The following is a 14,004-nucleotide window of genomic DNA, read 5'->3' as shown; positions in this document are numbered from 1 at the left end:
TTCGAAAGATGATGCACAAGAAAGCCCCCAAACAGTTTGCTGAAGACAAGCAGACTAAAGAGTGCGGCATCCTCAAACAGAAGGTGGAGGAGCGCAAGGTATCTAACATCCACCAGCTCTGTGATGTCGTCATGGAGGAGTGGAAGAGGACTCCAGTGGTAACCTGTGCAGCTCTGGTGAACTCCATGCCCAAGAGGGTTAAGGCAGTGCTGGAAAATAATGATGGCCACACAAAATATAGAAACTTTTGGCCCAATTTGGCCATTGTCACTTAGGGGTGTACTCACTTTTGTTGCCAGCGGATTAGACATTAATGGCTGTGGGTTGAGTTATTTTGAGGGGAAAGCAAATTTACACTGTTATACAAGCTGTACACTCACTGCTTTACATTGTAGCAAAGTGTCATTTCTTCAGTGTTGTCACATGAAAAGATAGAATAAAATATTTACAAAAATGTGAGGGGTGTACTCATTTTTTGAGATACTACATCTTAAGGGTCCTTTCACGCGGTCAGCGTTCTCTGCTCAGCGGGGGATCGATCTGCCGATCCTTGCTGAGCAGGCGGATGACAGCTCCCTCTATGCTCTGTGTGCGGAGACGGAGCTGTCAGATCCCTGCTGCTCTCTATGGGGGAATCGGATGAGAACGGACCGCCTGTCTGTTCTCATCCGATCTGATCTGTTGGACAGATGGAAAATAGGGTTTCCATCCGTCCAGATTTAACAGACAGGATCGGAAGTGGATAGCAGTGGGTGTTAGTGGAGATGTCTCCGCTGACATCCGCTGCCCCATAGGGATACATGGAGGATCCGATCAGATCCGCCTGAAAAACTGACAGGCGGATCTGATCGGATTGCCTGTGTGAAAGGACCCTAAGGGTTCATGTCAGTTTTTTCAGAAGTAACATTGGCAGGCCATTCCAAAATGAATGGTCTGTCTTAACGCAGAATGACACATTGCATTAATGCAACATGGGGGTCTATTGACTTAAAAATTGCTATCCACTGTATGTCTTCCTGAGCCAGTGACAACCCCTTCTTTCCTACCATGTTGTCACCGTGGTCAGGAAATGTGCCAATATTGCTCTAATAGAGTCACATGTAGCTATACAGATCTGACGGGGGTCCTAATTCTTTCTAACCCAATCCAAAGCATGCAGAGACTTTCTCTACTTGTTCTGGGCTTTGATATTTTCATGGCTCTTATTTGCGGTGCACAACCCCAGCCCTGGAACTGAACCATACCGATCGTTTCAACTGACCTGTTCCACAATCTGCTCCTAGGTAGCCCGATGGGCAGTGGCACGCTCCGGTGGTGGCATCGCAGTGACCGCCATTCTTGCATTTGCAGTGCTGCTCACAGTTTCGCCCATAAAATCCGCTGGCACATTCTAGAGAAGGGAAGACCATAAAATGAATCAAGTACACTAAACGTACAGGAAACCTGTCATGACAGAAATATAGATCCTATCATTGCTGAACTATCCTTTCAAAAATGCTAACTGCCTGGCTGTCCTACTGATTCTTTGCCTTCAGTGCCCTGAGACACTGATCCCCAATATACATTGGTGGTCAGCGTAGAAGTGACCCATTGGTGGTCAGCGTAGAAGTGACCCATTGGTGGTCAGTGTAGAAGTGACCCATTGGTGGTCAGCGTAGAAGTGACCCATTGGTGGTCAGTGTAGAAGTGACCCATTGGTGGTCGTGTGGTCAGTGTAGAAGTGACTCATTGGTGGTCAGTGTGGAAGTGACCCATTGGTGGTCAGTGTAGAAGTGACTCATTGGTGGTCAGTGTAGAAGTGACTCATTGGTGGTCAGTGTAGAAGTGACTCATTGGTGGTCAGTGTAGAAGTGACTCATTGGTGGTCAGTGTGGTCAGCGTAGAAGTTAAATAAGAAGTAGAGCCATTGGTGGTCAGTGCAGAAGTGACTCATTGGTGGTCAGTGTTGAAGTGACTCATTGGTGGTCAGCGTAGGAATGACTTATTGGTGGTCAGTGTAGAAGCGACCCATTGGTGGTCAGTGTAGAAGTGACTCATTGGTGGTCAGTGTAGGAATTACTCATTGGTGGTCAGTGTAGAAGTGACTCATTGGTGGTCAGTGCAGAAGTGACTCATTGGTGGTCAGTGTTGAAGTGACTCATTGGTGGTCAGCGTAGGAATGACTTATTGGTGGTCAGTGTAGAAGCGACCCATTGGCGGTCAGTGTAGAAGTGACTCATTGGTGGTCAGTGTAGGAATTACTCATTGGTGGTCAGCGTAGGAATGACTTATTGGTGGTCAGTGTAGAAGTGACCCATTGGTGGTCAGTGTAGAAGTGACCCATTGGTGGTCAGTGTAGAAGTGACCCATTGGTGGTCAGTGTAGAAGTGACCCATTGGTGGTCAGTGTAGAAGTGACTCATTGGTGGTCAGTGTAGGAATTACTTATTGGTGGTCAGTGTAGGAATTACTTATTGGTGGTCAGTGTAGAAGTGACTCATTGGTGGTCAGTGTAGAAGTGACTCATTGGTGGTCAGCGTAGGAATGACTTATTGGTGGTCAGTGTAGAAGTGACTCATTGGTGGTCAGCGTAGAAGTGACTCATTGGTGGTCAGTGTAGAAGCGACTCATTGGTTGTCAGTGTAGGAATGACTCATTGGTGGTCAGTGTAGAAGTGACCCATTGGTGGTCAGTGTAGAAGTGACCTATTGGTGGTCAGTGTAGAAGTGACTCATTGGTGGTCAGTGTAGAAGTGACTCATTGGTGGTCAGCGTAGGAATGACTTATTGGTGGTCAGTGTAGAAGTGACTCATTGGTGGTCAGTGTAGAAGCGACCCATTGGTAGTCAGTGTAGGAATGACTCATTGGTGGTCAGTGTAGAAGTGACCCATTGGTGGTCAGTGTAGAAGTGACCCATTGGTGGTCAGTGTAGAAGTGACCTATTGGTGGTCAGTGTAGAAGTGACCTATTGGTGGTCAGTGTAGAAGTGACCCATTGGTGGTCAGTGTAGAAGCGACCCATTGGTAGTCAGTGTAGGAATGACTCATTGGTGGTCAGTGTAGAAGTGACCCATTGGTGGTCAGTGTAGAAGTGACCCATTGGTGGTCAGTGTAGGAGTGACCCATTGGTGGTCAGTGTAGGAGTGACCCATTGGTGGTCAGTGTAGGAGTGACTCATTGGTGGTCAGTGTAGAAGCGACTCATTGGTGGTCAATGTGGGATGGGTGGGATATACTTTCACTGCTTACTGCCCAAGGAACCTCTTGAACCCTCAGGAAGAACTCTAGGATTCCACAGAACCCTGGTTGAGAACAGCCGCTTTGAACTATTCAGGTGACTTCCAGCAGGAGACACCATCTCTCTGTATAAAGATGAAATCACTTGTGTAGCTTCGTCTTTACCCCACCAAAAAGAAACATTTCGAATGCTCCACTTACTCAGCTGACAGGTGTGACCATAGTAGCCCGGGGCGCATATGCACTCCCCAGTCACTGGGTGGCAGTCTTGATGCTGGCCGGGGCACTGGCAGATTTTAGCACAGTTCACACCGTAGGTACCTGGAATACAGGCTGAAGAGAAAACGATTATGAGAGTTAGAAGAACAAGGAAAGGCAGATTAAACTTCAGCTTTTAGGTAAGTAAATCTCTCTATGGAGCAGGGTGGACACTGGAGCAGGGTGATCACTGGAGCTCGGTGCACACTGGAGCAGGGTGAACACTGGAGCTCAGTGCACAATGAAGCTTGGTGCACACTGGAGCAGGGTGGACACGGGAGCTCGGTGCACACTAGGGCAGGGTGGACACTGGAGCTCAGTGCACACTGGAGCTCAGAACACCCTATAGTTGGCTGGACACTGGAGCGGGGTGCACACTGGAAAGGGGTGCACACTGGACGGAGTGGACACTGGAACTCGGTGCACACTAGAGTGGGCTGGACACTAGAGCAAGGTGCACACTGGAGCGGGGAGGAAACTGGAGCAAGGTGTACACTGGAGCGGGGAGGACACTGGAGCGCGGGGGGGGGGGACCGGTCCGGAGACGGAGAGCACACTGGAGCGGGGGGGGGGGACACTGGACACTGGAGCTCAGTACACACTGGAGTGGGGGGGACACTGGAGCTCAGTGAACACTGGAGTGGGGTGGACATTGGAGTGCGGTGCACATTTGAGCAGCCGTTACTGCTATATCTGAAGGATTTTAAAGTAGGGAAAGACAGCATACCCTGTGATATATGATATATAATGATTTGGAAAAAATGTAGAGAGGAGCTTATAGAAAACATGAATGTTCCTGCAGATTGTGACGCTGTTATGGTTGGGTGGACACTGGAGCAAGATGCACACTGGAGTGGGATGGACACTGGAATGGGGCAGACACTGGAGAGGGGTGCACACTGGAATGCAGTGCACACAGGAGCAAGGTGCACACTGGAGTGCGCTGACACCAAAGTGGTCCGAATAAAACTCTTACTTTGATCGCAGCCATTGCCGGTGAACCCTGGAGGACATCCGCACTGGCCAGTCATGTGATTGCACGCTGTTCCCGAAGGGCAGTTGCAGAGCTGTGAGCAGTGATCACCGAAAGAGCCAGGGAGGCAGGCTAAGCAAGAAGAAAAGAACTGAAATTAGATCACATAACATCATATAGAGATCTACTGAGAGTGACAATGTGAAAATGTGGCCTTTTACCATGCCAGTGTTGAGAACTATTGCAAACTAGCATTTAATTTCCTAAAGCACTGTGCAATATAAACAACTGCCATTTTTTAAAAATAAAATATATATTTTTTTTAAACCCTACAGATCTCCTGCTGCTTTTTGCAGCCACTTCCTATCTAAATGTACTCCAGCGATGGCTGCCTGGCCTTTCTTAGGGTCTATTATTACTACTATTGAACATTTTCTCAATACACATTACATGAGTTGGTGCAATGTGGAGTCATTCATTCTCAAAGGCACCCCCATAGCACTTTGCTGATAAACATTGGAGGCAGCACAGCACACAATGTGCATTTTGGTGCACTGCCATAAAATGGTGCTTGCATCATTGTTTTTTTTTTTTTTTTTTTTGCATGCACCATTATTTATTTATTTATTTATTTGCTTATTTTATTTTTATTTTTGCATGCACCATTGTTTTTATTTATTTTGTTTTATTTTTCTATTTTTTTTTTGCTTACACCATTTATTTATTTACTTTCATGTTTTGCATGCACCAGTTTTTTTTTTTTATCTGCTTACACCATTTATTTATTTATTTTCTCAATCTACTTTTATTTTTGCATGCACCCTTTATTTATTTATTAATTTTGTTTTTGTTTGTTTTTTTTTTTTTGTTTTTGCTTACACCATTTTTTTATTTTAATTTTTTTCTTGTATTCTATGCACCATTTTTTATTTATTTACTCTTTTTGTTTTAGGGGTCTTTTCACACGGTCACTGTCCGACGAGGGCCGTTCTCTGCTCAGCGGGGGATCGATCCACCTATCCCCGCTGAGCAGGCGGATGACAGCTCCGTCTCCGCTCTGTGTGCTGGCACGGAGCTGTCAGATCCCATCCTCTATGGGGGAATCGGATGAGAGCGGACCGCCTGTCCGTTCTCATCCGATCCGATCCGCTGGACGGATGGAAAATAGGGTTTCCATCCGTCCAGATTTCACGGACAGGATTGGAAGCGGATAGCAGCAGGTGTCAGAGGAGATGTCACCGCTGACACCCGCTGCCCCATAGGGATGCATGGAGAATCTGATCAGGTCCGGCTGAAAAACTGACAATTGGATCGCCCGTGTAAAAGGACCCTTATTCTTGCATGCACCATTTTTTTTATTTATTTTTTATTTTTTGCTTACACCATTTGTTTATTTAATGCATGCACCATTTGTTTCATGTATTTATTTTGTAACATGCACCATTTTTAGTGCATCAGGTGCTTTGGCAGCCCAATCATTTTGAAAGTGCTGCCTTATCGCAGCGCATGTTAACACACACACATACTACGTTTGCGTTCATGCAGGGTGTAAATGGGCGCTTAGGGTTGGGTTTCCTGATGGTGACAACAAGACACAAAGCCTATATCGTATGTTGAAACAGTTTGTTAGAAGAAGCCCGTGTGACAGGGTGGGTGACAACGCAGAAGCACATTTGGGAGACAGGGCCAGAGCGTTGTCACCCTATAACAGGAAGTGACAGAACAAGGACTTCAATGGCAGGATCACCAGGGATTATTTTAATGAAAGCTTCAGATTTATAAATCTGAATGGGTATATGGAGGGAGTAGGAAATTGGGGTTTCCAGACACTTGGAAAAATGTTTGTAAAAGCTCGTGGCTACTTCTCTGAAAATGAGAATGTTATTGTTTCAACTTAAAGGTCAAAAAATTAGGACGTTCCCCCAAATCCGTATCCCCCAAAAACTTACGTTTATCGCAGTGTTTTCCCCTCCAGCCCCGGGCGCAGTCACAAATGCCGCTAACGTGGTGACAGGTCAGGCCGTGGTGGCAGTGGCATTTCTCCTGGCACTGGACTCCGAAGGTTCCCTCTGGACAGGCTGCAACACAGAACACACCCAATACAATTCCTGATCACGGGCTTCTGCTTTAATGGCAAGGCAAAGTGTAAGGTCGGAACACAAAGCAACCAATCAGGGTTCAGTGCAGTCCCTTATGAGATTATTCCTTATTGGTTATTATGGGTTTAAGTGCTTTTACCATTCAAGGGGTCAATTCACTGGATGGTATTCAGCAAGATTACTTCCCATCCTCTGCTCCCTGTTACTGATGGCTCAACAGTCCCATACAAAGCTCTGAAGACCCACATTGTATTTCATCAGTCCTTCCAGTCCTCTGCTCTCTGATACTGATGGCCATCCTCTGTCCCCAAATACCAACAATCCACCAGTCCCTTACAAGACTCTGAAGTTCCACATTGTACCTTGTTAGTCCATCTTTCCCATCCTCTGCTCCCTGGCGCTGATGGCCCAACAGGTCACATACAAGGCTCTGAAATTCCACATTGTACATTGTAGTCCTTCCCGTCCTCTATTCCCCGATACTGATGACCCACTGGTCCCTTACAAGACTCTGAAGTTCCACATTGTAGCTTGTCAGTCCTTCCCATCCTCTGTCCCCTAATACCAACATTCCACCAGTCCCTTATAAGACTCTGAAGTTCCACATTGTACCTTGTTAGTCCATCTTTCACACCCTCTGCTTCCTGGTGCTTATAGCCCAACAGGTCATATACAAAGCTCTGAAGTTCCACATTGTACCTTCTCAGTCCTTCCTATCCCTTGCTCCCTGGTACTGACGACCCATCAGTCCCACACAAGGCTCTGAAGTTCCACTCTGTACCCTGTCAGTCCGGATTCTCTGCCCCCCTGTACAACTTACAAAGGCCCAGAGGTTCCACATTGTACATTGTACCTTAGTCCTTCCCATCCTCTGCTCCTAGTACTAATGGCTCCACAGTCCCATACAAGGCTCTGAGGTTCCACTCTGTACCCTGTCAGTCCTTCTGATTTTCTGCCCCCCTGTACAACATACAAAGGCCCTGAGGTTCCACATTGTACCTTGGTCCTTCCCATCCTCTGCTCCTAGTACTTATGGCCCTACAGTCTCATACAAGGCTCTGAGGTTCCACTCTGTACCCTGTCAGTCCTGATTCTCTGCCCCCCTGTACAACTTACAAAGGCCCAGAGGTTCCACATTGTAACTTGTCAATCCTTCCCCTTTTCTGCTTCCTGGTAGTGATGGCCCAACAGTCCCATACAAAGCTTTGAAGTTCCACATTGTACCTTCTCAGTCCTTCCTATCCCCTGCTCCTTGGTATTGACGACCCATCAGTCCCACACAAGGCTCTGAAGTTCTACATTGTACCTTTGTCCTTCCCATTCCTCTGCTCCTAGTACTAATGGCCCCACAGTCCCAAACCTTAGAATTGTGCTCTATTTACAGTATCTCACAAAAGTGAGTACACCCCTCACACTTTAGTAAATATTTTATTCTATCTTTTCATGTGACAAAACTGAAGAAATTACACTTTGCTACAATGTAAAGTAGTGAGTGTACAGCTTGTATAACAGTGTAAAATTGCTGTCCCCTCAAAATAACTCAACACACAGCAATTAATGTCTAAACCGCTGGCAACAAAAGTGAGTGCGAACCCCTAAGTGACAATGTCCAAATTGGGTCCAAAGTTTCAATATTTTGTGTGGCCACCATTATTTTCCAGCATTGCCTCAACCCTCTTGGGCATGGAGTTCACCAGAGCTTCCCAGGTTACCACTGGAGTCCTCTTCCACTCCTCCATGATGACATCACGGAGCTGGCGGATGTTAGAGACCTTGCGCTCCTCCACCTTCTGTTTGAGGATGCCCCACAGTTGCTCAATAGGGTTTAGGTCTGGAGACATGCTTGGCCAGTCCATCACCTTTACCCTCAGCTTCTTTAGCAAGGCAGTGGTCATCTTGGAGGTGTGTTTGGGGTCGTTATGTTGGAATCTGGGAGGGGATCAGGGCTTCAGTATGTCACAGTACATGTTGGCATTCATGGTTCCCTCAATGAACTGTAGCTCCCCAGTGCCGGCAGCACTCATGCAGCCCCAGACCATGACACTCCCACCACCATGCTTGACTGTAGGCAAGACACACTTGTCTTTGTACTCCTCACCTGGTTGCCGCCACACACTTGACACCATCTGAACCAAAGTTTATCTTGGTCTCATCAAACCACAGGACATGGTTCCAGTAATCCATATCCTTAGTCTGCTTGTCTTCAGCAAACTATTTGCGGGCTTCCTTGTGCATTATCTTTAGAAGAGGCTTCCTTCTGGAACGACAGCCATGCAGACCAATTTGATGCAGTGTGCGGCGTATGGTCTGAGCACTGACAGGCTGACCCCCCCACCCCATCAACCTCTGCAGCAATGCTGGCAGCACTCAAAGGTCTATTTCCCAAAGACGACCTCTGGATATGATGCTGAGCAACTTCTTTGGTTGACCATGGTGAGGCCTGTTCTGAGTGGAACCTATCCTGATAAACCGCTGTATGGTCTTGGCCACCATGCTGCAGCTCAGTTTCAGGGTCTTGGCAATCCTCTTATAGCCTAGCCCATCTTTATGTAGAGCAACAATTCTTTTTTCAGATCCTCAGAGAGCGCTTTGCCATGAGGTGCCATGTTGAACTTCCAGTGACCAATATGAGAGAGTGAGAGCGATAACACCAAATTTAACACACCTGCTCCCCATTCACACCTGAGACCTTCTAACACTAACGGGTCACATGACACCGGGGAGGTAAAATGGCTACTTGGGCCCAATTTGGACATTGTCACTTAGGGGTGTACTCACTTTTGTTGCCAGCGGTTTAGACATTAATGACTGTGTGTTGAGTTATTTTGAGGGGACAGCAAATTTACACTGTTATACAAGCTGTACACTCACTACTTTACATTGTAGCAAAGTGTCATTTCTTCAGTGTTGTCACATGAAAAGATAGAATAAAATATTTCCAAAAATGTGAGGGGTGTACTCACTTTTGTGAGATACTGTATACTAGAGATCCCCTGTCTGCTGATTCCCCCCTGGTCCCCAAGTGTCTCCCATGGAATGAGCTCACAAATAGAGCATAGAGCAGGGTTCTTTAAACATGGCCTCCAGCTGTTCAGGAACTACAACTCCCATCATGCCTAGTCATGTCTGTGAATGTCAGAGTTTTACAATGCCTCATGGGATGTGTAGTTCCACAACAGCTGGAGGTCCATAGTTTGAGGATCCCTGGCATAGAGGCTTAGGGAGCGCCTCCACAAAATGTTGGAATGACGTTCGAAGTTCTGATAAGGTACAAAGGACGTTCCCATCCGGGACGTCCTTCTGTCTTAGACAATCTGAGAAGGTCCATTTCAGAAACAATTTATTCTCCTTACCTGGTGGAAAATAATTTGAACCTGACAGAGGCATTAAAGGGCTATTTTGGACTTATTAAACAAATATAAGAAAACACATAACAGAAGTTCGTTGTGAATAAAAATACACTTTGCCAAGGACACCAAAATACAGAATGGGAATCCCGTCCAGGTGCTCACTTACCGCGCTCACACGATTCTCCCACCCACCCAGCCAGGCACACGCAGGTTCCCGTCTCCCGGTTGCAGATTCCTCCGTTCTGACATGTGCAGTTCTGCAGACAGCTGTCCCCGTATGTCCCCGGAGTGCACTCTGCAAGGAGAAGGTTGTCGTGTCAGTGCAGGCTGGTCTCCAGTATGAGGCGCCCTACACCTCTGAACAATAAGTACATGCTGTGCTGTATGGTGACTGCATTTTACTCTTCCCTCTATTAATGCAAGTTTAAGGGGTGACTCAATCATTGATGTACAATACACAAAGATATAAGCTTCTAGTGGATCAAATCAACAGGCACTGGAACCTGGGGATTCTTATGTGTGCCAAGACAGCACCATGTATTCATAAAAATATATAGGTTTATTCATAAATTTAAAATACATATCAATTAAAACCACATCCATTGACAATAACAAATTTTAAAAACAATATACAAGTTTTTAGAATATAGTGGATTGACACATTTCACTTATAGGTAGCGTCCTCAGGATCCACTATTTATCTCTTCATAATGGAATATAGAGCATAGTGGGTCAACAAGTTTCGCTTATAGGTAGCTTCCTTGGGATACGCTATTCATCTCTTCATAATGGAATATAGAGCATAGTGGATCGACGAGTTTCGCTTATAGGTAGCTTCCAGGGGATCCACTGTTCATTGCTTCATAATGGAATATAGAGCATTATGGATCGACGCATTTTGCTTATCAGTAGCTTTCTCCGGATACACTATTCATCTCTTCATAATGGAATATAGAGCATAGTGGATTGACGAGTTTCGCTTATAGGTAGCTTCCTCTGGATCCACTATTCATCTCTTCATAATGGAATATACAGCATAGTGGGTCGACAAGTTTCTCTTATAGCTTCCTTGGGACCCACTATTAATCTCTTCATAATAGAATATAGAGCATAGTGGATGGACGAGTTTCGCTTATAGGTAGCTTCCTCTGGATACACTATTTATGTCTTCCTAATGGAATATACAGCATAGTGGGTCGACAAGTTTTGCTTATAGCTTCCTTGGGACCCACTATTAATCTCTAGTTTCGCTTATAGGTAGTTTCCCCCGGGATCCACTATTCATCTCTTCATAATGGAATTTAGTGCATAGTGGAACAACGAGTTTCACTTATATGTAGCTTCCTCTGGATCCACTATTCATCTCTTCATAATGCAATATAGAGCATTTTTTTGCATGTAAAAATAAATGTGATATTTCTATTGTACCAGCCTTGTCATGTCATGTCTCTCATTTAAAGTCCCAACTTCTTTTCATCTTCTATTTGAAATTAGGGATGGAGGCGCACGGCAGATCCCACAGGGCGCCTCATTTAATGTCCCGTCCTTTCCCCCCTTTTTTGCAATATAGAGCATAGTGGATCAACAAATTTGGCCTATAAGTAGCTTCGTCAGGATTGAACTGGTGTTAAATCCAGGCTGAGAATGGCTTGATGCAGGGAGGCTTTGTTTGCCTTTGAGGATCAGGAAATCATTTTTTTCCTTTTATTGGAGCCACTTGGATTAGACTTATAAGGCTGCAAGGTGTTTTTATTGTATTACTTTGTGTCTTTTGGTTGTACTTTATAGAGAGGTATTTTTTTAAACCTAATTATGTCAGTTTGTTTGCAGTTTGGCCAGTAGCAGTTAGACGCTCCCTTCTGGGTCACACAAATAATAGAAACATTGTTAAAAGACTCACCTTGTTCACAAGCCAATCCCGTCCAGCCTTTGGAACAAGCGCAGTGTCCTGTGACATGGTCACACGTTCCGCCATTTCTGCAGATACACTGCTGAAGGCAGTTCTCTCCATAGGAACCATCTGGGCAGGCTGGAAAATTAGAATCAGTGAATTGGAAGGCCGTTACAGGAAACATGAGTTAAGAGACATTTGTAGGCTGTCACCGCTGTCCTTTACTTGGCTCTCTGCTGTCAAGCTGATCCAGAGGCTTCAGATCTTCAAGACCCCAACCCACAAAAAAGTATGCAGATCAGGATTTCCAACTTTACTCCCCACAATTCTGATCTTCATGCTTGTTTCGGGTTGGTGATTGAGAAGCAGTTGAAGCCAAGAAAGCCAGGAAGATATTTTTAGAAGGAGGTCAGCCTACATGTTGCCTTTAGTACACATTTACTCTAAAGCTGGGGTCTCCAAAATTTATAAAAAAAGGGCCAGTTTACTGTCCTTCAGACTTCAGGGGGGGTCGGACTAGGGACAGTGGGAGTAGAAAATGTCCTGGCATCCAGTGGGAATAAACAATGTCCTATTTTTGGTGTCACTGGGATGGAATAGTGTCTCATTGTTGGTGTCAGTTGGAGGAATTGTGCCCTATCATTGATTTCATTAGAAGGAATTCTGCCCCAGCGTTGGTATCAGTGGGAGTAATAGTGCCCCATTGTTGGTGTCAGTTTAAGGAATAGTCCCCCCATTGTGAGTGTCAATGAAAGATATTCTGTCTCATTGTTGGTGTCAGTGGGAGGAATTGTGCCATTTAATTGGTGTCAGTAGGAGGAATAGTGGCCCATCGTTGGTATCAGTGGAAGGAATTGTGCCCTTTTGATGGTGTTAGTGTGAGGAAATGTCCAATTTTTGGTATCAGTGGATGGAATACTGCCCCAATGGCCAGATAAAGGTAAGCAAAGGGTCTCAGTATAGATACCGCTGCTCCAAAGGAATTGTTTATTGGTTTTCTACCCATCTCCTTAATTTATTATGGTCAAGAGTTAGAAAAAAGTAAAAAAAATCAAATGTTTAAAAATGTAATTTTCAGATAAATATGATATATTGCATATAGATAGTCTGAGGTTCTCCTTTTTGGTCCAGGAGCTGATGCTTTGCTGTTCTTTTCTCATTTACAATCTTTGCTGATACATTTGTTGCCCATTGGTAACAGAACTCAAAGGTCATCATAGCATCATCATTATCAGATCGGTTAGAACAAGATTTCATTCAGACAAAGGGAGCTGCAAAGCAAGCCATGGTGCTTTGGGAGTACTTTGTCATGCATTAAATATTTGTAAAAAGAAAATAAAAAATCACCCAACAGTTAAAAATGTGTAACCTTTAAATAAAAAACTGACCCCAACCATTGTGGTTTTCCTGCAAGCTATAGAGTGCAAAACGACTGATTTCATATATGAAATAGTGTATAAAAAATGGTAGTTTTGTTTTACTTTTTTACATGCCTACCCACAGGAAATGGCGACTGTGATTGGTTGCTTTTGGAATACAGAAAGTTCCACAAAGAGGCCAACCACAGAAGGAGTCCATAATCTTTTTGGCCCTGTTGTACCTAAGGTCTTACCTTGATGGCATTGTGCTCCGGTCCACCCCGCGGCACAGATACACTCCCCATTGACATGGTTACACCGCGCACCATTAGAACAATGACACTTCTCTTTGCATTCACTTCCATATCTGTCCTCTGGGCATCCTACAAGACAAAAACAATTGTGTAAAATAGATGTATGAGCCGGTGTTCGGCTACGTAATGATCTGAGATGGTCAGTACATTTTAAAGTGAACTCATTCTAAATTAACCCCCCTCTTCCCGCCCTGATCATCCTGCTTGATCAGAGCAAAATGGGAAATATTGATCTTTTCTTCAAGAAACAGTTGGCCTTTGCCTCATTGAAGTCACATGACCAAATGCCAAACCAATAGTCACATGATGATTTTGTTAAAAGGGAGGAGCAGAGCAGAAGACAGCCTGGTCCTACCTGGATGTATTAGGCTCAGGCCCTGCATAAACTGAAGGTAGAGGCGTAACCAGAACCTTCAGGGCCCCAGTGCAAAAAACATAAAGGGCCCCCCTGACACCCCCCTTTAAAAAAAGCATGATTTTGTTCAATATATAAAACAGTAAAACATTTCTATTTCGGATTTCCCCTCTACCATAATTGTCCAAAGAGG

At 45.1% G+C, this 14,004-nt stretch overlaps 1 protein-coding gene across 1 annotated transcript in view; it reads right to left on the bottom strand.

The window, feature by feature from the left end:
• Positions 1–14,004, bottom strand: part of MEGF6 (multiple EGF like domains 6) — a 559,396-nt gene that overhangs the window by 21,635 nt on the left and 523,757 nt on the right. Inside the window, exons 25-31 of the mRNA XM_082273280.1 lie at positions 13,397–13,525; positions 11,794–11,922; positions 10,060–10,188; positions 6,394–6,522; positions 4,448–4,576; positions 3,415–3,546; positions 1,262–1,390 (exon numbers count right to left, since the gene is read on the bottom strand). Coding sequence (XP_082129406.1) covers positions 1,262–1,390; positions 3,415–3,546; positions 4,448–4,576; positions 6,394–6,522; positions 10,060–10,188; positions 11,794–11,922; positions 13,397–13,525 — 906 coding nt within the window. The remainder of the gene's footprint in view (positions 1–1,261; positions 1,391–3,414; positions 3,547–4,447; positions 4,577–6,393; positions 6,523–10,059; positions 10,189–11,793; positions 11,923–13,396; positions 13,526–14,004) is intronic.

This window comes from Pelophylax lessonae (assembly GCF_965119305.1).
Source record: "Pelophylax lessonae genome assembly, chromosome: 12".
NCBI classification, from domain to species: Eukaryota; Metazoa; Chordata; class Amphibia; order Anura; family Ranidae; genus Pelophylax; species Pelophylax lessonae.
Note: the sequence above shows the minus strand (reverse complement) of the source record. Positions and strands in the feature narration are given on the sequence as shown.